The sequence below is a fragment of the Microplitis demolitor genome, chromosome 5 (genome assembly GCF_026212275.2).
Source record: "Microplitis demolitor isolate Queensland-Clemson2020A chromosome 5, iyMicDemo2.1a, whole genome shotgun sequence".
NCBI lineage: Eukaryota > Metazoa > Arthropoda > Insecta > Hymenoptera > Braconidae > Microplitis > Microplitis demolitor.
The window spans coordinates 22,977,170-23,002,982 of NC_068549.1; the positions used below are offsets into that span (position 1 = coordinate 22,977,170).

At 33.0% G+C, this 25,813-nt stretch overlaps 1 protein-coding gene and 1 long non-coding RNA gene across 3 annotated transcripts in view; one reads left to right on the forward strand and one right to left on the reverse strand.

Moving 5' to 3' along the window:
• The window catches only part of LOC103570787 (protein roadkill), a 57,896-nt gene that overhangs the window by 18,100 nt on the left and 13,983 nt on the right, over window positions 1-25,813 (reverse strand). The window contains exon 1 of one of the 2 annotated variants that reach the window (XM_008548652.3): window positions 3,845-4,078. The exons of the other annotated variant lie outside the window; for it this stretch is intronic. Within the exon in view, the coding sequence (XP_008546874.1) occupies window positions 3,845-3,933 (89 nt within the window). The 5' untranslated portion in view covers window positions 3,934-4,078. Of the gene's footprint in view, window positions 1-3,844; window positions 4,079-25,813 lie in introns of those variants that run through there. 2 annotated transcript variants of the gene reach the window in all.
• On the forward strand, window positions 4,312-12,981 carry LOC103570788 (uncharacterized). Its single transcript, XR_001345215.1, has 3 exons — window positions 4,312-4,446; window positions 12,313-12,715; window positions 12,893-12,981. It is a non-coding gene; the product is annotated as an uncharacterized LOC103570788 (long non-coding RNA).

A 25,813-nucleotide genomic window follows, 5' to 3' on the forward strand; every position in this document is an offset into this window, starting at 1 on the left:
AAAATGAATACATGAATGAATAAACTTGACATAAAGTTTGTCCGAGAAAACATATCTTGCAAAGCAAAAAAATCTTCAACAGTGTATCTGTACACATCATAATTTTTTTAATTATAATACAGCCGGACAATATTTCAGTCCAGCGGCTGTAAATTTACAGACACAGAACCAGGTATTATAATTTTTGTGCAGTCATCCCGTTACAAAACTAATTACCGTTTTCGAGTCCTCTCGAGGTAATTACTCCTGAGTTATCATCTTCAGATAAAACCATTCACGGAAATACACAAAAAATAATCCATATCCTCCTCCCTTTCCTTCTTCAACCCACATCCAAACATAAATATTGTAAGCAATAAATTTAATAATATATATGTGTGTATTTTTATTATCGAGAAAGTTTTCAGAGCTTTAATAATTTTAATGCAACCTCATAATTTTTTTATCCTCCCGCTGCTCAATAAACTCGCGGCTTACATCTTACATATACATAAAGAGGACAATGTGATAAATATTTTTTGTAACGTAATCAATTTTACATTACATATATGTATATTAAAATTTTCGTTAAAAATTAAATTTTCTCAGTTCAAAGTTCATTTTTCGATACGACCGCGGTTTTTTTTTAAAATATCTCATTAAATATGCAGATTAGAGGAAAAAGTCAGAGGAACAATTTTGTAGGAAATTAAATTCTTGATAAAAAAGGTCATGTTCATTTTTTTTATAACATGGATATTTATGAAGATATTTAAAAAAAAACGTTACTAAAATGCTTAATTGACAAGATCTAAAAACGTTTTTTTAAAATATCTTCATAAATATCCATTTTATTAAAAAAATGAATATGACCTTTTTTGTCAAGAATTTAATTTCCTACAAAATTGTTCCTATGACTTTTTCCTCTAAGCTGCATATTTAATGAGATATTTAAAAAAAACCGCGATCGTATTGAAAAATGAACTTTGAACCGGCGTGTTCTTTTTATTTAAAAAAGAAAAAATCTACTTCCCCAGGTACTTTTTCACCAAAAAGAAGCTTTTTGTGAGCGTCGTAATAAATATTAAATAATAAAAATAATTGATAACTTGAATAAAAAATAATCTTCTATCAATAGCGACATTGATATTTTATTTGTCAACAATCAACAAATAGTCGCTCCATTTTAAAACAACCAATAAATTAATGAGACTTTAAAACGACACATGACACTTTTAAACGGCAATTATTTATTCACGTAAACTTGGCATCGTTTCGTATCACGATGCATTAAAGTCTAATTTACAAAATTGAGGGCCAAAAAATAATATTTAAACATTCGGTTTAATTTTATTTTGGTGTCGCGGTTAAGTCTTGAGTTTTAGGAACCGGGGTTCGGGTTTTAAATTTAATTTTCAATGGAAGTTGATTATTGTTTGTTATTATTAATTGATAGGTAGACACAGGGCATATAAATACGCTCGTCATAACGGTCGCGTTAATATAATAGGGTCAAAGTCAAGATGGAAGAGATCCGATACGGATTATGCTCAACTCGGTCAAGGCGGAGGAGTCTCAAGTGCTTCATAGGACACTCGCACGGTGAATAGACTCCATTAATTTTTATTTATTGTTATTGTCATACTGTTTTAATCAGGTTTAGTTAACCGACCGATTTTTTAAAAATTTAAATTCAAAATTATAATTCTTCCTTTCCTTTTCAATATTTGTCTTTTTAATTCTTGATTTAAATAAAAACTCCGATGATACTGGTCAATTTTTTTTTTTTTAAATTCTATTCGAATTGTTTATTAAAACACAAAATTACTCTGCTTATAAAATAGCCCAACAAGACCTCCGGGAGTAGTTTGACAGCGAAAAAGTCTAAAGTGGGGTTTAAAATTTTTCCAGTTCGCGAGATTTCCTCGGAGGCTCTTATTCCCCAATCGTGTTTATTTATACACAAATCTATCTTATTCTCCCTGTTTCGACAAACAAAAAAAACTTTAAGTACTTTATTTTCTTCAGACAGTAAAGCCTGAATATTTAAAGCCCTTTATCAGTCTACCTTGCGGTTTTCTATAAGACGACTATAGGACGACTCTGACTTGATCGTTTATTTCTGTTCTTTATAAACTTAAATATTTAACGATACCAATTTCTATATTTTTTTTTTAAACAGACTACAAATGAGTCTAAAAATAAATACAGTCTGAAAAGTATAAAATTTTTTATGGGAAAGATTGTCTTTTTATGAATTCGTTGAACAAAAAAAAATAGCTCAAGGGAAAGAATGAGGATTTCGTTCCCTTGAAGCTTTCGGCTAATGAAAATACCTGGTACCCTCGACATCCTGTTCGCTTCTGGATGCTGATGGGGTAGAGCTTTCACGCGAATGTCTACCCCTCGGATCAATGCCGTGCAGCTTTATTCCCTCTACTCACTCCTCTTATCGTTCTTTATTTCTCTCTCCCTCTTTAGTTTATTCTCCTTCTATTCTGACTTGTGCAGATTCAGAATCCCCCTTTGCAGTTATGCTATAAATTCACCCAACTTCTGCTTCCCATTTCCTTCTAACAAACTCTTTGCCCCCTTCTTCTTCTCCCTACTCGTTATAGTCAACGGCAAACTGAGTCTCTACTCTCTACTCTCTACTTCATGTTCTGTAGTCTCTACTTTTCGAGTCTCTAGGGTTTTAGGGATAAACCTCCCTTAAAATGCCAGCCCAAAATATAATTACATGTCCGTTGAGTAAAAAAAAAAAAAAATGAAGAATTTTTTAGTGAAAAATTTTCTTGGCATTTAAAATTCAAATATTTAAGTTTCGTCATCAATTTAAAAGAATTGTTTAATAATAATGATGATATTCAAGAGAGGGCGAGCCGGAAGCAGTGGAGGTCATACGAGAGGTTACGCGTCATAGGATTAACATTTATTTTATTTTTCCTTGTCAAGAGCACACTACGTTTTATTTAGTTGTTGTATTAAATGTACGCGCATGAGCTAACGATAAAGTAAGCGGAGGCACATGAGTAACTAGTGAGTAAGAGTGAGAGGAACAGAGAGGGAGATTTTATAAAAGTAGTATAGCATCAAGTGATACAGAATGTCCTCGATGCTAAGTTTTATATTTACTTGTCCTGGCTGACCTCACTAAAATCTTTAACAAACTTTTTTTGTTATTAATTACCATTTTAAATTTGTTTTAGTTTTTATTCATAAGATAAATTATTTTTTTTTATTTTTACTGTCTGATTTTTTTTTTGTAATTTTAATCAATGGAAAAAAATTTAATTTTTTTTTACAGATGAGGTGTAGGGCCAGTCGACCTCAAAATACGACTGCGTTCCCGAATTTTTTTTTTAAATTTGAATTTAAAAAAAAGCGGGAAAATAAATTTTATTTGAAAATTGTGTGGTAAAAATTAATTTAGCCCTTGCCGCAGTCGGGGCGCATTCGAAAATAATTACACCAGAAGCCATCTAGCGGGAATTTCAAGTACTAAATTAAAAAAATATTTATTTTAGCAGAATTTGAATTTTTAATTTTTTTCCACTGAAATAAAGAGCAAGTCAATGTTATGGAAATGTTTTTAGAAAAAAAAAAAACAAGATAATTTTTAAGCCACTTAACCGCTAGGTTACCCACGCATGAGCATTGTGTGCCGGTGAATTCCGATACGACTGTTAACTAAAGTCCGTTAGGCTTCGCGACCCGGACCACTCCAGGAAGTTGCTCCGAAATCATATCGAGGTCAGGTAATTTTTAAATCCCGCGGTCGCTCTCAAATTTAAAAACAAAATTACTCAGAGCAATTTCCAGCGCAAATATTACATGAAATTCCAGTAAATATTAAACTACTTACCGATAAAATGACGTGACCAAGTACTTGTGCGACTTGAAACAATTCATCGAGTTTTTTAGTAACATCGCTCTCAATGTCAGCGCGCACATTTAATAACGTTTTATACTTTTCCTTATCATCCAGGCTAATTACTTAATTTTGACCTCCACCTTTTTTCTTTACTTGCAATTAAAATGATAAATTAACGGGCTTAGAAACACGCGGGTGTTAGAAAGACGCGTCGGTACTGGATCCAGTAGATCGGTTGCGTTTTTCCTATGCTAGGAAATACGACTTAGAAAAATATATATATAGATTGCACTATTATAAAAGCGCGCGGGCGCAAACGTTAGTCATTTTTACATTGGTGTTTAATAGTCATATATATATATATATATACATAAATAATTGTACTATATATACTCAAGTATAAACATACGTTTAATATCTTTACGTAAGCCGAGGACGAGTGATGTCACTCGGTGTACACTCGTGTCGGAACCAATCATCAATTTAAAATAATAATTATTATTTATTTTTATTTAAACTCGAATTTAAAAAAAGGTAACAATGAAAAATAAAGAGCTAAGTAGTGCAGCATTCAGGATAATAAATTATAAAAGGTAAAAATAATAAAATTGCTACAAGTTTTCCTGCCTATTAATCTTAGAACGCGTGGGTTTTTTTTTATTTTTATTTTTTTTCTCTTCATTCTTTATCACGTCGATTACTTAATCGGTTTGTGCTTGATTGCGCAATTATCACGAATAAACTGAAGATACTTAACGTTGAATTTTTTAAATTTTATTTGAAGAATGAGGAAATGGAATTTTTTATCCGCGATGGGAATAAAAATTTTGAATAAATTTATTTTTTGGATTGAAAATAAATTTTTTTAAAGAGCATGGCAATATTTTGTTGATTGTAATTTATATTTTAAGGGGAATAATTTTTGAGAGAAAGCTTGAGCTGCGGTGTAATGATAAGTAATTAAATAAAAGGTATTGATGGTGATGCTGAGTTAAATAATGGTTGTATAGGAGTAATATTTAAATGTGTATGGGACGCAATCGAAACTTTTGTTGTGACACTATTGGGGGAGTGAAAGGACAGCCAGAAAGAGAAATGCTAAAGTTTATATCGAGTTTTTAGAAGCAACTTTTACTTGTTCTTTGAAAGAGTAATCGTCGATTTTTAAAATAATTTTTTATTATTTTTATTTTTGCTGTTTGGTTGAGTTATTAACGTGTCGTTAGAATCAAAGGCACCGAATATTATTTCGAAAGCGTAACACATTTGAAGACAAAGCATGGGAGCACAAATTTACGACACCGTTCGTATGCCTGATTTTTAAACTTTCTGGCTCAAGGACAGGAAGTTGGGTTACTAATTTTTCGAATATTTTTTACGACCAAGAGAAATTAGAAATTTCTTAAATAAAAATAATAAATCGCCGTGTTGAAATTTTAAATCACTTCAAATAATTACCGTACATTTTTCATTTAAATTATTTTTTGGTTTTTTTTTAATTTCCGATGGTGTAAATTAATTTTTTTTAAGGCTTCAATGACTTCAAAAATTTTTTTTAAGGTTTCAATACTAGGCAGGTTATAAAATTTTTTTTTTTTAGCATCAAAAGGTCTTCCATTGAAAAAAATTTTTTTCAAAGGCTTAACAAGGTCATAAATATTAAATTTTTTTTTTTTAAATTCTGTTATTTTATGGCATGAAAAAATTTCCTTAAAGACTCGACTATCAAATTTTTTTCCAGGGTTTAAATATATTTATTTGAAAAAAAAAAATTTTTTTTATCAGGACCTAGATCATGAAAATAAATAATAAGTGAAATTGCAAATATTTAAAAAGTATAAGGATACTTTGTCCCCTTTGCTGGTATTAACATCAGAGATCATTAGAAATTGATCGTAAAACTGGAATACACAGCACATCAAGTGCGCTAGATGGAAAGTGAAGCGAACATGGGCGTGCAGTGAAAAGCGCGTTCTGATTAGTCGTTTCATTTTACATCAGCACCACAGTACATAGCACAGTGCACAGTAAATAAGCTATTTAAAAACCCAGTACTATAACTACTGTTGTTTTTCATTTGTATGTATGAGTAATCCCAGCAAGCGAACAAGCATTAGTACATAATGCATTGCAATAGTGCGTACGCTAAAGAGACCATTTGAAAGTTTCCCCTGTTTGCGCGGGAAACCATGCCGATGAGAAACACATGTTCATCATACGAGCTAGAGCTATAGTAACCAGTAACTAGTATTACTTATTGACTGTAATCTAAACCTCTGTTCAAACTGCTCTACTGACGCTCTACTCGATTTTCACTTTATACCCTACACTTTGTCCATACTGCAGACTACATACTGGATCTTGTGGGCGGGAGCTAATAACGAAAGTGCACAACTGCCTACCATTTATATAGATTTTTTATATTTACAGTCACCACAAAACTACTGATGAAAAGGTGGTGAAAGCACACCACCTTTTTTTCCGTAGCTCTGTGCTCTGTAGTTTACTGAAAGTCTTTGATTACATGCTGATGTCAAATTTTCACATATTTGGAAAAAAATCCCGAGATGGGGATTCGAACCTTCGACTTCTGATTGAGCATTGGAAAAAAATTTTTGAACCCTGAGACTGAGGTTGCAACTTTGGAGTTTGAAATTTCAGTCATAAAAATGGAGTCAATAGTTTTTTTATGAAATAAAAGTTTAATGAGACACTGGAAGTTTTAAAAATAAAAAATGTGGCAATTAGAGTATGAAGTCCAAAGTGAAGTAATAAAAAAAAATGTAAACGTTGATTTTGAGATAGTTAATTGAGGGCAGAGGTTGACATTAGAATACCCGGGAGCCGATTGAGACCTAGTTAATAATTAAATATATATTTATACCGGATGAAGACAAGGAAAGGCAAGAAGGTGAGGCATATCTGGGGTAAGGGGGACCCAGAGAGTTGAGAGGAAGAGTGAAGTAAAGAGAGTTTGAGTAGGGAAGAGGGCAGAGGGCGGGGAATGATTTGGACAACGACGGCCCTGAGCCACTTGCGACAGTAGGTCAGCTCTCTTCACCTCACTTTACCCCCTCCCCCTCCCCCTGCCCCTTCTTACTCTACTCTACTCCTTTTTTGAGTCTCCATCGTCTCCATTATGCCACACTGGGTTCCCCGTTGAGTCTTTCCTTTTCCTTTTCCTCTTTTCTTATCTTCAGTATATTATTTATTCTCAAACAAAACTTTACGTGTCAATTCCTACGGCTACCGTACTGACACACATGGCTCACACATGTGTAATCGACTTTACGTGAATTATATTGTTTAATTTTAAATGCGGGGCTCCTTAAACTCGGCATGTTTTTGTCCCAGTTACCGATACACAAACGATTTGTAACATGAGATTATATATGTTAATATATGACAAATACGTACATTTTTTTTGTATGTTGAATAGGCATTGTCACGAAATTACCGACAGAAGCGAGAGCGACAGCCAGAGAGAGCTAGAGAGGGAGGGAGTGGGTGGAAGAATAGAAAGTGTCCGTAAGGCACAAGGAGCTGAGTATAACTTTCTTTTTTCAAGGGGATGGAAAATTAAAGAAATTATTTTTTTTATTTTTTTCTATAACAGACTAGACTCTAGAGTCTACCTGAGTATAAAACTTATTTAGACCTTTTGCGCTTTGGTTATATTTATTTTTATATGAGTTTCTGTTTCTTTGTCCTGCACTTATTTCTTCTTTATGATACTATTACTGTTCAACTTACGATTAAACTTTTTTTTATATATTAATGTTTGTCGACGAGAAATAAAATATATAAAGTTGTGATATCGAGCGATGAGTTGACGAAAAAACGATTATAAAAGTTATTGTAATGAAGGCAAACTTTTGAATTAATTTCAAAGTTTCTTTTCAACAGAAATATATAATTTTTTTCATGATTTATTCACATGAACGTTTTCAAATTATGGAAATTTTAAACTTTAATTTTTTTTATTAAACTCGAAAATTTTTTATGAGAAAGAGATCCAATAAATAGTATAAAAATTATTCACAGGGTTGAAATAACTATTTTCATCAACCAGGGACTGTGTAGATAAGATTTAAAAAAAAAATTTTATAAAAAGACCTAAAGGAGCCTTTTTTCCGGCCGAAAATCCTTAGACGCCACGGAAATACTTCTATTGTATCTCGATTATTTTTTTTTCGGCAGAAAAGACTCCATTCAGGTATTTTCCGTTTCTTTTTTAAGCCTCACCTGTACACAAAATTATAAAAAAAAAGATCTCAAGCTGGCAACGTCTCGCAGGAAATTCAAACGAAAAAAATGAATAATCGTTTTTTTAAGTCTCGAAAAAAAAAATATTTTTGTCACTTAGTTGTAAACAATAAATCTGCATATATTTACATACATCCACTGTTTGTTAGATAAAATAGTAAAGTTACTTTTGGAGACAAGAAACGTAAAACCAGGAGTAAATCAGAAAGTTTTTCAAGACAAGAAGTGCAAGACAATGGGTTTACTTATAACAATAATTTTAGTAACGCCATTAAAAAAGCTTCAAGTACATTGTCTGGTGTTCCATATTCTAATGAGTTTATAACGTCCGCTTAAAATAAAGGTCTTATCGTTAACCTCGATCCCTCCGAGCGGATTTCATCAAGTTTAAACCAGCCTTGCCTATTCAAATATCACTACACAGTTTAATTATATTACCTTGCTATATAACTGGGTCATGTCCCCCATAAAAAAGCCTATTTAGAGTAACCTACCAGGTCGAAAATAAGAAAATATTTGGAGCCGCATTTTCAGGGGACTAGAGTTTCCTTCAATACTAAATGCTAGATGCTGGATGTTCAATACTAAGCTCAATTTTTTACGTCCACTCCCTACGGCATTATCTTCTCTTTTTTTGAGCCGTACCAAATAACCCATAGTGTATATATGTATATAGATATCCATAGAACGACGTGGGTGGCAAATGGTGAAGGGACCAAGCCAGCAGACGCGATCTCTTTTTCCATCCCCGAATGCCAAGATGAATCCTCTCGGTTCGAATGAGGGTGATTTAGACGTCGCCCAGAGTTGAGGGCATCCAATATCATACTCAGCTTAGGGACCCTCACCCGCACGCTTTATTCAGTCGCACTGTTGCCAAATCGATATTTTAATTCATGTAGAAAATTTTATCCCTCTACTCATGGCATTAGGAATAGAAAAATGAAAACAGGTTTTTTTGGTCTTAAAATTATAGACCGCAGGTAAAAAAATTTATTTACGAGTCTGGGTGATGACAGATAGTATGAATTTATGAAATACTGTTTTGGTGCTTTGGTAATATAAATTTACAGCTGGTTGTATAAATACCCAGGTCTCAAGACAAAGGAATAAAGAACGGAGCTGAGAAATAAGAAAGTTTTTAAGGTTTAAGGTTTGTTATTAAGAGAAATGGTTTGAGGTGAAGAGTCATCTGGTTTGGACTGGGTGCTATGTGCTGAAGTTGGCCAAAGGAAAGTCAGAAACGCCATTAACAGTGAATCTTTGTTGGAGGTTTGCTCGGAGGTATATTCCCGAATACGACAGGAATGGAGCCCGTATTCGTATCGCAGTGGCAAGGGTCGACATCACAAGAAAACTGTTATGGGGGTATCGGAATAGAGAACGAGGGTGATGTGAGAGCCGGTGAGGGTTCCATCTATGGGTTGTTTGTGAGGGGCCGAAAACTCAACGTCTACTCATTCAGCACAAAGTAAAGTAAAGTAAAGGGAAAATGATCGTTGGCAGACGAAACGGCTGGATGGAACAGACTAAAAGCGGAGCCAGTTGGGAGTTGGGAGAAACTCGAGAGCCATTGGTGAATATTTCAGTGTGTGTTGGTGAGCCGAGAGTAGAGATTGTTAGTGGGTTCGGGTGCATTTTTACCGAGTTTCGTTTCCGATGGTCAATGAGGCCCCAACGAGCCACTACACCCTCGGAACAGAGAATTCTTTACCAGCTTGACAAGCATATGCCAGCCCTTTGTCTGACAGGTTCCCTACTTCTATACCAGCTTTGTGTGCCTTTTACTTCTTAAAATGGACCCTATTTCATCTTTTTTGTCCGCCAAACTTCTTTAAATAAAATTCATTCAATAATTCATATAAATGTCATTGTTACTTCAAATATAGTTACCAACGAACAAGACCAGGGTTCGAATCCCGGTCAAGTATTTTTTTATAAAAGCTATTTTTTATTTTGAGACTGATGAATATGGCGGCAAAATAGGCTCAGAATCTTTATAAAGAGCCAATATTAAAATTTTTTAATTGGCTGAGTCATATCAATACCAACTTATTCGGGGACAAAGAAAGTATTTCTAAATAAAAAAAAAAAAAAACCCACTATCAAAATTTTTTCTCAGAGAAGCCATTTTGCCTTGCCCTCTTCTCCTATTTAGGTAAAAAATGTATGTGGTAAAATAGCCGTAGTGTTTATATTTATAAAATATAAAAAATATAGATTGTAAATATTCCTTTCATCCGGGCGCGCTTTTCAACTCACCCGGATAACTATGCCAGGGACTACCACGACGGTTACCAGCGTACAGTCGAGTAGAGAGTGGTAAAGAGAGATACCGGAGATATATACATATATATATATATATATAAATATCATTGTAGTTGAAAAGATTTTAGATCAAGTAAAAGTGTATGTACATGTGGTGGGACGTTGGGCTTAACCAACATCGCTTTCACTTGGCGTTCCAACGGATTATCTTTGTGCTCTATCCTATATTCACCATGGGCATTTACTTGTATATAATAGGGCTGATATTTACTGCATGCTACTCATGTATGCATGACTGCTCTTTAACATTTTATTTTATCAAATATCATACCTTACTGTTGCCATTAATATCGGCTGTAAATCTCCCGAGATAAATTCATTTATTTATTTAACATAAATAATGACAATAATAAAATGGCCGAGCTAAATGAGGAAACAATGTTGATTGCTGATTGACAGGTATATGTTTATGCCTGTATGCATAATGCTGTTTATGTGTCGAGGCTCAGATGCACTGAAAACAAGTTGTGATGTAATCGGCACGTAATATCTGGGTTTTATATTTTTTCGTATTATAGCAATTGAATAATTATATCAGCAACGATGACCGGTCTCGTGGCTTTTGTTCAGTCTGGATGATAATTAACATCGACGCGACCTCGTATATGCTTAGTATACATATCTACTTATATCAATACATATATGTCTGAGCAAATGTGTGTGGGTAATATAGTTAATGAGAATTGCCATGGCGTGATTCGCTCGTCGGATCGTCACGTCCACCAAACAATATTGGAGGTGAAATAATTAAGGGAATAAATTTATGTATGATATTATTTACGAAACTGATATGCGCTTGTGGATATGGGTATGGAAATGTTAAATGGGTGCAGGGTGGGCTGGCATCCGGAAATCAGGGACCGAGAGAGAAAAGGAATGAAAGTTTATGGGTGCGATAAATGAAAGCAAGAAAAGTTAACATGAGATAAATAAAAATGTGCGGATGTGTGGGTAAAGTGAAAAGAACGGAAGGGCAGGCCAATCGAAACAACCACTCACCAGCCATCAAGTTATACCTTAACACCCTACGGAAGTGCAGTCTGCTGAATGCGAACAAAAGATTTATCGTTTCGCACTACTACCTTATCTCGCGTGTCTTCTAAGGTCAATGATAATAATTCACCCATATATTATTTTTTTTTTTTATATTATTTTATCGATATTTTGAATTTTTTATCTGTACCTCGAATCCATTTTTTTTTTTTCATTATCAAATTTTAAAAAATTAATTTGTATCAAACCGTATAACAAAAGAATAAAATTAAAAATATATATATATATATATATATATATTATTCTGACTTATACCTGGTGAAAATGACCTACTGTCCTTGAACGGCTGTACCTATCGAGATAAGTTTTGCGAAAGTAGGTCGTGAGACGAGGGACTACAGTGAAAATAATGAAACAATGACAGGTTTAAGATACAGATACGACTCTGCTACAGAAAACTTTTATTAGCCAAGGGAAAGGGCATCGCACAAAATCCATAAATTATTTACAGATAAAAATTTACGGTCATCTATAAAATACCGATCGCGTTTCTCGCACTCGAATATTAGGAGAAATTTAAATAAACCGGCAATTAGTTTACCTAAATATTTATTGCACCCATGTCGGTCTTTGTCTGCTCCGCCATTTGCGTGATGTTTAATATTTGCTTGGGTATGTTTTGGTGCAGACCTTTTAATTTTTTTATTGACATTTAGCAGTTTGTTTGCTCTGATGTACTGTCTCGTCACGGTTAATTTCCCCCAGTACCTTTTCTTGCAAAATACCGGCAGGTAGAAAATTTCTAATGGCCGATTTGTTGATTATTTAACGACAAACTTTTACTTTTTTGTAAAACTTTTACTTTTTTTCAGCTGAAATCTTATGATAAATATACATGCACATTATCAACTGCTTAATAACTCAATTCGTTTTGAGAAAAACGTGGAAAAGTTAATGTGAATGGGCTTATACGTTGGATAGAAGATCGTCTTCGTCAGCGAGGGAAATTACAACAAATTTTGCTCCAACGAACTTTCCCGTTAGACCTGAGAGAAGTACAGTAGCGTATATATAGATATATATGTATGAATGCATGTACGTATTACTGTGCACAGATACTGAGCAAAGTAGATATAGAGTAGAAGAAGAGGGATCGGTGCAAGTACGCAGCCAACGAAAGAGATTGCGAAGGATGCCGAGTTTCGAGTGCAGAGTGCGAGGGAGTTTAAGAGGAAGAGTATCTATATACAGATATTGTAGAATGCCAGAGTAGAGGTTCGTAAACTTGCTGGGGGATTTAATTTTCCGGGCGCTCGAGTTCTGCTGGAATTTAATGTCAGTTCCCACAAAACTCGTCTATTATTATTGTTGTTATTTTTTTTTTCTTTCATTACATGTTTCTTTTAGTGAATTATTATAATTATTTTGATGTTTTTTTATTTTATTTTTTAGCAGACTCTTTTTGGCACCTAACTGCTGCACAGAATGACCTTCGTCGCTACTCAGAACTCTAAAATCTAAAAACAGCTTGCAGTAAAAATTATAGTACACCTACACGTGTCTTTGTAAATACAGATAAAAAATTAACACGTTATTTATTTTTTTACAAAGGATAAAAAAAATTTTGACATCCAATTCCGCGGTATGGATGATAATTTTTTTTCGTTTTGTTAATTTGCATTGAAAAATTTAATTTATTACGGAGCTACAGTTGATGGTTTTTAGAAGCTGGACAAAAAAAAATTTTTTTGATTGAACGCGTAGTTCGGGAGATATCGAGTTTCCGTACCTTCGAACATAAGACTGTACGGACGTACGGAGTCGAGTTTGCGGGTTAAATATCAAGTAAATTGATCTGAAAAAAAATGACTGGTGTTTGTGAGACTGCTGAGTCTGCATTGACGTACATCGGAGGTATGGATATGAGGCTAGGAAGAGCATAATATTTTTAGCTTAAAACGGCGCATCAGTTAAAATATATGTGACATCTAATAGGTGGCAGGTCTCCAACAATGGCCGAGATAATCGATAAAACCCGACGAGAATGACAATTATTTGTCCCTGGTACGCTTATTTTCATTTTTATTGTTACTGTCACGAGAGCATGGTAATAGTTGAGTGTTATCATTGCTGCCGAGGAGTGGCTAAAGACAACGGGGTGACGTGGGTGTGGTCCATTCGTACGTGACTTCATCTCCTCGTCTTTATTGCCATTGACATCAATACACTACACTATGATCTAAAATATAAATAACACTTCCAAAAATATCTATAACCTAAGCTTCATCTTATTAATATATATATATATATATATATATATATATATATATATATATATAGATATTCGTCACTCATCAATATAAAATATATTATTAAAAAAAAAAAAATTTCTGTAAGCTTACAGCCAAAGTTTAAATTCCAATAACTTGAAAACTATTGAGCCTATGAAAAAATTTAAAGAATAATTTTTTTTAGGAAATTTTATCTTTTATAAATTTGTTCCTATACATTTTTATCGTATCTTTAACCCATGCCTCGCAATTTCGATTTAAAGTCCCCGGTTTCTAATTAACAAAATTTCAACTTTACTAAAAATGGAGCGATTTTAAAATACAAATTCTGACTAAACTATCAAAAATACAGCAAATATACCCCAATACAATTTTGTAGGAAATTAAATTTCCGAAAAAAAAGTATCAGGTGACTTTGTCCGTAAATCGCATAGTTGACACACAATTTAAATTCAAAGTCCAGTGTTAAAAATTAATAGATTTTTTATAATTTTACCAGAGATTCGACTTGAAACCTCTGAAATATTCATAATAATAATAATAATAATAATAATAATAATAATAATGATGATTATTGTTATTATTGAAATAGTAGGTCTGTTATAAATTTAGTAAGCGATTCAGATTGCAACAACTTAAATTGATGCCAATAAAATAATAAAAGTTTAAGTAACGAGTATAAGAGCTAACGAAAAATGCTGATCCAGAAAGTTTCGCCACTCGGACATATAACACAAGTTAACTTTATATTTTATATCCATTACATATGTATTGTGTACTGATAGCTGATGCAGTAAAAAAGCAAGTAATGTAAAACGATACCGTCTTTACGACTTAGCTGTTATGTTACTGTATAAGAACGTATACAATTCATTTTCATTTGTGCTCCCATACTACCATACACTCATACATATATATATATATATATAGTATTGCCATTGGTATCGATATTATACATATGCGACACTAAAAAGTGTAGTCGAGTATAGAGAGAGTATTGTTATGCAAACTTGGATATGTTTTTTCGAGTGTCTACCTACACATTTGGCAGTTTATATATTTTTTTTTTCGCTGGCTGGTTTCATACATTGAAAAAAATTCAAAGCTAAATATAGGGTTCGAAAAATGTTTGTAGTTGGACTGGTTGTTTTGCTTCTCCGGTAATGAATAAAAAAATGAATAATAAAAAAAAATAATAATTTTCGAGGCTTAGTTCGGGCGAGCAGATATTATATGGAGTAGTATAGAGAAGTTCTGAAGGTTTGCGTGGATGGAGATGGCGGGGCTTTGTGGGTTCGAGATGGTTGAAAGTGGTGGACGTTTCCATGCTCACCTCGCCAGGATAAGTGGACCGAGACCGAACCGAGTCCTGTCGCGTCACACACTGGGCTCTTTGTGAGCTAATGTATAATGTGTTCAAAGCCCGTCCGCCTTCGGATACGCGTATTATAATACTTATAACAACGCGTACTACAACCAGAACAATGCTAACAACTAAATAGACGGTATTCTTGGTTGTAATCTGGGTAATAATGTTGTTCGGAGGTTTTCGCTGCTGGTATGCTGAAAATAATCACCACGACCCGAGTTTTTATTTCGCAGCCAAATACGAGCGCATAATTTTATGTTTCGTTTGAATTTTAGCATTTAGGAAAAAAATTATAATATTTATGGGGGTTAAATTATTGTTTTCATCAATCGAGGACTACAAAGATATGATTTTAAAAAAAAATTTTGAAAAAAGACTTAAAAAAACCTTTTTTCTGGACGAAAGTCTGTAGTCACTACCGAAATTTTTTTAATGGGTCTTGATACTTTTGGCTGTGGAAAATATAATTTTTGGTATTTTTTCAACCTTTTTTTTTTTAAACTCATCTACACACTCCTGAGTTACTAAAAAAAATTACTAGAAGCTAATCAAGCCTTAATTTCATAAAGAAATATCGCTTTATATTTTTTTAAAGGCTTAATTTTAAATTTTTTCTGAATTACTGTTCAAAAACAGCGAAATTAGAATATTTATGGCTTTTTCATGGGAATAGTATTTAGAATAGTAAAATTAAGTGAAGAATACGACCCTCAATAAATAAAAAAAAATAAACTATTTAAATTTAAAAATAAAAAATTTTTTTCGAATACGATTTAATTAAAATAGTTTCCTTCGGTTTAAAAAAAAAAAATGATATTAAATATATTCTCAGGGCCAGCGAGTGCCAGTGGTTTTAAAAATTTATCCATCGTGGTTGCTATTATATTAGTCTAGAGGCAAAAGCAACCAACCAAAGGCTTTTGCTTGCTTGATTCTCGAGGTCGGCAAAAAGCCTTCAGGTTGAATCGTCGAATGGACAAACGACGACGCCGAGATCGAGAACCACTATGACAAAGTCAAAAAAGAAATACAGAAAAAAAAAAAAAAACGAATTAAAAACCAAACAAAAGAAATGAAAAAATAAAGGATTGAGTTTGAGGACGAGACACGCGGGCGAGAAACGTTCCGTGTAGGAAGAATTGTCGTCTATGCATAGAGAATACATAATAAAATACATAAAAGACGGTATGGTAAATTTACAAGGTCAATTTAATTGTACTGATAAATCGAGGTCCTCGTTTTATTTAATTATAAATTTCATATTTAATTATTATTTTGATAAATATGTCTGCCAGTTCAATTATCACACTCGAAATTTAATTGGAAAATTTTTTTACCTCCAAGGAAAGTTAAACTTTTGAAAAGGGACCAAACAAAAGTAAATAGACGTTAATTTCATTGCTTAGATTTTTTTAACTACCGGATGTTTACTATTTTTTTTTTTTTTTTTTTTATCAAATATTGACTTGAAATATTTTTTTTTTTTCAACAGATAATTAAATTTAATATGTTTGTTCTGTTTGACTTTAAGGTCAAACTTGAAACGGAAGGTCATGGGTTCGATTCCGGACCTGGGTCATAAGCTCGATTGCTGTTCTAATTTTTTTTTTTTTTTTTCATTACTTTTAAAAAGAAAAAATTTTAATTTGTAAACAAGAAAAAATCTAATTGGCAGTGAGAAAATTAAACATTTATTCGAGTAATAAAATATGAATTTTTCCCATTAGCCAAAATGTACATAAGCGAATTTTTATTTTTCAGAAAAAATTAAAATGATTCTGCAGAGTAAAAAAATAAAAAAAAGTAAAATAAAGTACAGATTATCTGAAGGCGTGCGAGTTATTCATCTCACGCTCAGCTCTCGTTGTTTCTCATCTTCTGTGCTCTTAGCTCTCATTTCTATCCTTCAGTCATTTAAATTTTTCGTCGAGCCGGCACTTGAAGCGAAAAATCCCTTAGCGTAACTCTCGTCGTCGAGGCTGGGATGGAAGAGTGGAGTAGAGAAGAGTAAAATGATAAAAAAATGTAAAAAGAGATGAGCGAAAGAGCGTACTCTCGAGCGATAAAAGTCGAGATTGACGTTCTACAGTAGCACCCGAGTATGAGGGGATAGACGGAGAGAGTGAAAAGATATTGAGTGAGATACAAAAAAAATAATAATAATAAAAAAATGAAAAAAATTGAACTAAAAGGCGAGAACAAATTGCCGTGAGGATAAATCGTGTCAGAGTTTTGTTTTATACTAAAATGTAACGATGATAGAAAATGAGAACGAGAGTTTCGCGAGAGAGTTAATGGGCTACATAATATACTGTTTTATTTAAACTCTTTGATATACAACCCGCTGAAAACAAGAATAAGAACAGCTTTCTAAGGATATGACCTGAACTGTCTGTCTGTCTTTACTTCGAATGCTGCGTGGCGCAAGCACTCCGCCATTTTGTTTTTACCAATACCACCAGTTGGTCTCTGATACTACAGATATCTACTAAAACTTCTCACATACTTTTCTTCATATATATATACATATACATTTATGCCCAAGAGTTTTGTACGAATGGGAAAATTCGCTAATTGCCTGATAGACTCTCCGAAGAATTCCTACTTGCTACGTTAATTATCTCGAGTTTGCGCTAACGTGGGAGAAATTTTAAAAGCAATTATCAGTTGGTTTTGTAATAAAATTAATCTGTTTCATTATTTACTCAAATAATTATTATTTCAAAAATTCATTCCATTCGTTAGTGCTACGAATTTTTTTTTTTTTTTTTGAAAAAAACCGCGAAGCGGATTCGAACCGCCGACCGTGCGGTTTCTTTTGTCGAAACTATAATTTATGTATTTTACGATTACTTTGGATGATTTTAATTATTTATGGCAGTTTTCAAAATTATTTTTAAAAATTTGTTTCAAGTGCCAGCTGTTTTTGCAAAAAAACAAAATTTAGATAAAACTTTATGAAAAAATTTTTAAAAAATAACTTTCAATGGAAACATTTAGATAGTGAAAGAGTCCATTCAAGTCCACTAAAAGTTTATTCCCCAGATATAAGTAAACTCGAGTGTCCTCGACAATAACTGGACGCTGTTGAGATCCAAAGTGCGTCGGAAGATTCGTTGCCTCCCTTTAGACGTTTACTTTTTACCCATTTAGATTTTTTATCTCCCGTTTTTTTTTCAGGCACCACTGAAATTTATCGTAGTTTTTATCACTAAATAAATACAAGCCCAGTGTGCCCGAGAAAACCGCAATAATATTCAGAAAAATGATGTAGGGAAAAGTGGATTCGCGTAAAAACATAAACTCAGACAAAATGGCCGTCGGTTTCCTGACCAATAAAGTGGGCACTCGTCGTCACATCCGGCTGACAAAAAATTTATCGAATATAAAATACATATATCGAGTATCGAACATCCATACACTTTTATTTTACTCTCACTCGATTTCGATTTTTCTTTATTTCCTATCTCCGATTCCCGTTCATTCGTACACTAGCACTCGTACGAGCTAAAAATCATTCAAAAGCGAATATTTTAAAAAACCTTTTATACTTTTTTAAATTCTAAAGCCAATGTTTACAATCTATTGGCACAAAAATTTTTCCAATATCTGATTTTATAATAATTTGAATTTTATGTCATAACTTTATTATTTAATTTACTTTCGATGAAAAATTTTATAACATAAATTTAATATAATAATATATAAAATAATCAAAGATTTATTGTGACGAAATCATTCAAGTGAAATTGCGTATTGAATTTACAAATAAATTAAATTTCGATTGAATTATGCGAGCATGAGAAGGATGAAATCTATCAAACGCCCTCTTGTTACCTTTAGCTTCTCATTATTATTATTATTATTATTATTTTGTTATTTACTCTAAACAATGTTAAAAATAAAACATTTATAGAAAAGGCTAGAGGAGAAAGGGGGAAAAGAAATAGAGAGTGAGGCTGCAGACTGTGCACTCGCCGTCAGTGGATCAGAGTTCGTTCGAGTGCGACTAGACGCGAATTGAGCGTGACGGCTGACTGGCAACAGGCCGAGCCTTCGTAGCAACATATATAACCCATTATATACATACATATATGATATATATGAGTATACAGTAGAGTAGAGGAGAACTTTACTGTCGAACATCGACCGCGGGCGTTTTAATAACGGGAAAATGTGTAGCATTTAACGCCAACCACTGTACTGACTACACAATACAACACTTTTTTAATTTATGTCTATATATATTTATATAGAAGCTTTATGCTTTAGTTTACTTGGGGAAAATCCGAATGAGGCTAATGGAAGAACACGATAATTAAAGTAGGTGTTGCCTACTCAACTAAATAACTTTAAATTTATATAAATAACAACAATAATAATAATATTTGTCAATTACGGTAATTGTTTAGTGTATTATCATTGATATATATATATATATATGATTTTATTTGTATTTAAATTTCAAGTTCTTTAATTATTTGCAATAAATGTGCAGAAGGCGGGATGAAATTAAATTTTGAATTTTTTCAAAAATTAATTAATAAAAAAAAACGCGCGAAATGAGATTTAAATTTTGAATTAATTATTTTAAAATCACTAAAAATTTTGAATTTTTTTAGACGACCCATTTTACCCCACGGATGTTTTTAATGACTTGATCATATAAATATTAATTAGACAAGAATAAAAATAAAATTTTTAAATTTACTCCAAAAATAAATTTTTTTTTTAAATCAAATCAATATCAATTTACTGATAAACGGTTTATAATATCAAGAATATGAATAATTGAATGCTTTATAAATAATTAATAAATGAATGTAAAATTAAATCAATTTCGCTCCAGAACTAAAATAAATAAAAAAACATTTTGTTAAATACTTTGAATAAAAAAAAACTTTTACAACGGTCGTATCATACTGAAATTTATCAACTTATAATTAATAATAAGAACAAAAAAAAATTAAAGTTTTAAAAGAAAGTAAAATTGGAGTTGTTATAAATTATTGATCTAACCGTTAATGTGAAGTATAACGACTAGAGAAATTTTAATTGCAGCAAACAGCCACAACTGTGATGTGAAGATTTCATTTTAGAGATTACCCATGAGACGATTTCAGATATTCAAATTTATTCAATGTATTCAATGCTGTCTCATTCTCGCTCAATTCTCCAGTGACTCGGCACCAATCTATATATATATATATGATAGATGTCTATGGGTGCGTTAAAGCCGAGTAAATCTCACTACACATATATTTTACATTTCCACATTTAAATCCACATCCCAAGTGTTTGTATGCAGACATTAAATAGACACGAGCCAATGGCATGTTCACCCGCGCTTTCAATTAGCGCATAAATGTCAGCATTTCCTTTATTTAGTGGAATTACAATTGGATTATAAATTAAACTCAAGTGTCATTTTACTTCTCACTCTCAAGTTCTTATTATTCTTTATCAGCATCACCTCCTTATTATAATTCTCATCCCACTGTAATATTCCTCAGCAGAACCTCATCTCCACTTCCAGAGTTATCGGATTCATTTCCTCCGTTTCTACAGCGAGATTCAATTACTCGGCACTTTATTAAACTCAGCTGCTATATATGTCGAGATAAAAATGTGCTTTCGTTTCATCAGATAAAAAATTAACGTCGGTCTCTTTCGTCCATAATTCGAATCACTAAAAATCAATCGCGGTGATGAGGTTTTTTTTTTTTTGGTAATGATTTGATGCCGCGGCGATGAAAAAAAAATTTATTGCGGCGCGATTCGATAGTAAATTATTGTTGTGTAGTGGGAGGATGAAGATTAAAGCGTGAGTCGAAAATTATGAGGAGAGAGGTGACGAGAGAGGGCAAGTAGGCGCGTGCCACTTAGGACACTGAAACGCGGTCACAGCCTCGGCACGTCTGAGTTGCAGGCAAGAATGCCTCGAAAAGCCATGAGAGAACATTGGCAACGTTTTTTAAAAAAATATTTTTTTTATTTTTATCGATATTTTATTTTTTTTTATTTTAAGCGAAGGAGAAAGTTTTTTATTGTCTATGTCTATATACTTTTTTCCCTTCAATTAAGGGGTTATATAAATTTATTTTATCAGCAAACAAGAGGTCGTAGGTTCGAATCCTGGGCAAAGTTTTTTTAAAAAAAAATTCAAATAAAAACAAAACTCTAATATTGTAATTGAAAGAAATTGTTTCAATTAAATGCGAAAAAATATATATGTGGGCGGAGTAAATGTCTTGGCATTGCAGACATTTACGACACGATTGTCTGAAAAAAAAAAAAAAAAAAACTGAGTGCAACCGCACCCGATGAAGCCTCAGTATCATCTTTGTCCCCTTTACTTGACGTTATCTCGCGGCGGCAAGTAGGGGAGAGCGAATGAAGAATAAAGAAAGACACCCACGAGTTCAGACAACGTGTTGACTATCACTCTTTGTCCCTCCCCTCCCCTCCCCCTCCCAGTGTATTATTTTTATTTCTCCTTCCTTCTATCGCCCTTTATTATAAAAAATGCTTGCGCAAAAAAAGAGCACAAAGAAAATAAAAAGACAGAGTTCACACAAGACCCATTCTACCCCAGCTACAATGTTGAACTCGGTTGGCTGTAAATATACTCTCTGTAGCATGTAATCCACCGAGTGTAGATACACATGCCCAGATGTTTATGCACTTGGATAAAATGTCTTGTTTATTTAAGTTTTAAAAATACCGCCAAGTTTAAATTTTTATTTGAAAAACCATATTAAATAAAAATTATTTATACTGTTAAAAGTACGCAAAGAAGGTCACCAAGCCAGTAGATGATAGAGATAAAAAAATAAAAAAATAGTTTATTGGTACATTTAGAGAAAAGTTTTGCGTTACAGTTGAACCGGCACTAAACGACGCCTCCACATTTATAAAGAAACCTAAACGGAATAAACGTCGGTTCTGTATTGGTATGTTTGTGTGTATATATATATATAAATGTAGAGGAGTAAAATCAGCGAGACGTCGGCGGTGTACGTAGGTGAGAGGTAGGTGAAGACTGAAGTAGGTAAATAGCCTACCGCGGTGACCCGTCACCTGCGTTCTCGTTCTATCGAGAGCAGCCTAGAGAAAAGAGCACGGAATTAAACGCCTTCCTACTTATTCTCTTTACATCTTGACATCTTCTCAATTATTTCTCTCTTCCTCTTATCTAGTTGAGCCGACCTGGACTTTTTATATCTCTATATATATATATATATTTTTATTTATATAAATTAAAACTTATAAACGGTGTTTTGAGACTTCGGAGCTGAGCTGGAGTGTATTAGTTTAGACGGACGATTTCAGATACAGTTATCCGAGCAATTGTATAAGGCATTTGATTACTTCGTTTTATCATAAACTAGTATCACAGTTTTTATGGGAGTGTATTTTTTTTTTTAAGGAAAATATTTTTGTTTTGATGTGTATCTATTTTTTTTATCGACTTGAGAGCTTTTAGTATTTTTTTTTAGTAAGGCAGGAATGTGTAGTTGAGGTTAAAAAAAAAAACTTTGAAAAATAAGGAGATTTCAATTTTTTATGATCAAAAGATACGAGGCGTTTTAGAAAAATTTCTATAGTGCCTATAAACTTTCGGCCCGAAAAAAGGTTGCTGTAGGTCTTTTTTCAAAATTTTTTTTTTAAACCTTATCTACACAGTCCTCGATTGATGGAAATAGTCATTTGAACTCAGTAAGTATTTTGGTTTCGATGATTAATCGAAAAATTGTAGCGAACCATAGAAATGGGAGTTTGAATATAAACATATTCGGGTATGAAATAAAATTCCGGTGGGTTGTGGCGATTATTTTTATCTAGCGGGCAGTATGTTGATAAGATTAAAAATAAAAATGACAAAAAAGCCTGAAGGAGTATTTTTTCGGAGGAAAATAGGGGACGCTTGAAAGCTGGGCAATTACTCAGGAATAAAATAGCTGCTGCCTTGAAATAAAAATGGGTATAATATGCATAGACAACAAAAAGCAGCGTAATTGAATAAAAATAAGTAAAAATAATATTTTTATTAATGTAGATGTCAAGTACTCTAGTAAACCGAGATTGGCAAAGCCATAGCGAGGTTAACGCTTGATACTGCAGGTCAGGGCTGAGAGCACCACGACACGGACGACATAGCACACATGCAACGTGTACGTAAGGTAATACTGCATTAGTTGAGATGAGCTAAACATCTAGAATAATATACCTACATACATTTATACATCCATACCTAGTATAGAATAGAGGATCGATTAGATCGACTATAGTTCCCGTGGTCTCTATAGCACACACACTCACACACACACATTTAATATGAATGCTGCATGTGTAGCCGTAGCCTTGCAGCTGACAGGTTGGATAGAGGACTTGCACGAACTCGCGGCGGTTAATTGCGGCCACTATTTCCTCCCACATGCTGCCGGCACACACACAATACGCTTACTCAATGTATGTACTATTGCTCGTATATAAATCGTAATTATTTCGGCCCTGCAGCAGCATCCATTGGCAGACTTGCTGATTAAACACACCCACTTTGTACATCTCACATTGCCCTGAAATCCAGCTGCGAACATAATACGTCCATCCTCTACAACTTCTATATCTTTTAAACTCAATGCAACTAAATTTATTATTCCGATTACATGTTTATCATAAATTATATTTCACTGCAAATCCAGCTCAATGAGACAATTTTAATAGATTTAAAACACTGGCAGTCTGAACTACTGATCAATTCGGCCTGTCTACGATCTGGGTCCGCGGTTCGAATCCCGTTCAAGGCAAAATTTTTTTTTGGTTATTTTTAATCATGGAGAGTTACTTTTTGGGACGAAAATGAGGCTGTCGGTTAAAAATAAAATTTGAAATTAAAAATATGAACATGCCCGTATAAAATGAGTGTAGGATCGGTTTAACGACAGAAATAAATAAAGTGGGAAGTGTGTAAGCGATAAGAGAATGAGAATAAGTAATGGTGAGTAAAGAGAGTAAAAGAGAGAGGCGAGGAAGTAAAAGAGAAGGGTTAGAGGTGCTGGAATCGGATCGATGAGTCGGCGTGGCCACATCGGTAATGAGGAAGTGTTTGTAAAACTGTTATAGTAGAGTAGGTTACGTAGATAAGTCCTCGGTATACATACGTATGCACTGTCTAATGTGTGAGTGCAATGAGTGTGTGCATTACAGAGCGTGAGCTGTCAAGCGACGCACGTGGGCTCGATTACTTCTGGCCGACATCATGTGAATAAGTCCCATCAATGCAACTAAGGATGCCCGATTGATTGCTTCAATTGTTTGTTTTTTCTTCGCTCATTTTTATTGACAATTGCATTTTTTTTTTATTTTATTATTTTTGATTTATTGCTTATTGATAAGTCAGGAGGATAAACGAGTTCACTGGGAATTATATTATATATTAGTATATATAGATATGCGTGAACGAATGAACGAGCACACATTCGATATCAAAACTCGAGCAAACGGCCAACACACAAACGTCTGTTGATATTACCACTTATTTATATCTCCGACCTCAAATATTCGAGCGAATAGCTCTCTTGGTTACTCTTCTGGCTTTTCTTGTAATACGCGGCCCGGTTTTCCCCTTTATATGCTTCAAACTCGTTTATTTATTTAAACATACGCGCGCTAAATTTTTTCGATTTCAAAAAAAAAATTTTTACTCCATATAAGCTTTTGTAATTATTAATTAACCAATATCGGGATTAATAATCTAGTATTTTTAATAAAAAAAAAAAAAATAATAATAATAATAATTAAATAAAAATACTAACATGGGATTCGAACCTTTGACTTTCTACTTTCTATTAACTAGATGCGATTTTTATCACTCGAAACTAATTAATATGTTAATTGAATCTATTTATTTTTATTTTGATATTCGAGTCATGTTCAATGCGGGGTAAAGTGGACTCTAGTAATTTTTAAATTTTGAATTTGAATAAAAATGAATTTTTTTTTTTTTTTTTTTATAATAATTTTAATTATGAGAGAAAATTTCCATGAAAAATTTCCTAATCTCACATTCGAGTCATCTTACATGAATGATATTTGTATATTATATTTATAAAGTGCCGATAAAAATTGAAATATTAATTTTGAACTAAAATTTAAAAAGCGCGGTATTAAAAAAAAATAATTTTCAAAATATTACGGTCGTTTAGTCTCATTACTAAAAATAAAAACTAAAAAGTATAGAACGTCAACAAAATAGAACGTCAGAACCTTGTAAAAAAAATAAAATTGTAAATGACATTTGGTGATAAAGGCCACGCTAATGGAGTTGACGTGAATGTAGTGAAGATGTGACGTTATTAATTCGGTCTACTTGTACCGTGAATTAAAAGTATAAAAAGTCGAGCGTTCGCACATAAAAGGCCCATAAAATCCTTCTATTCGATAATCCAGATATCCTTGAAATTTAATATAGAAAGCTACAACTTTCATTCTAACATTTGTTCACGAACTTTCATAATCGCGGCTTTTATTTTAAAAATATAATAAAACCCAGAAATGTATGAGCCTTTAAAAAATAATAATCAAATTGTAAGAGCGGTAATTGGAGTTTGATTAGGAGATTGGATCCAGTGTCTGGATGTAAATTAAATTAGCGATATTTTGGTGTGGATGTAAGATGAATGTTTTATAGGATTCAGTATCCCAGGAAGA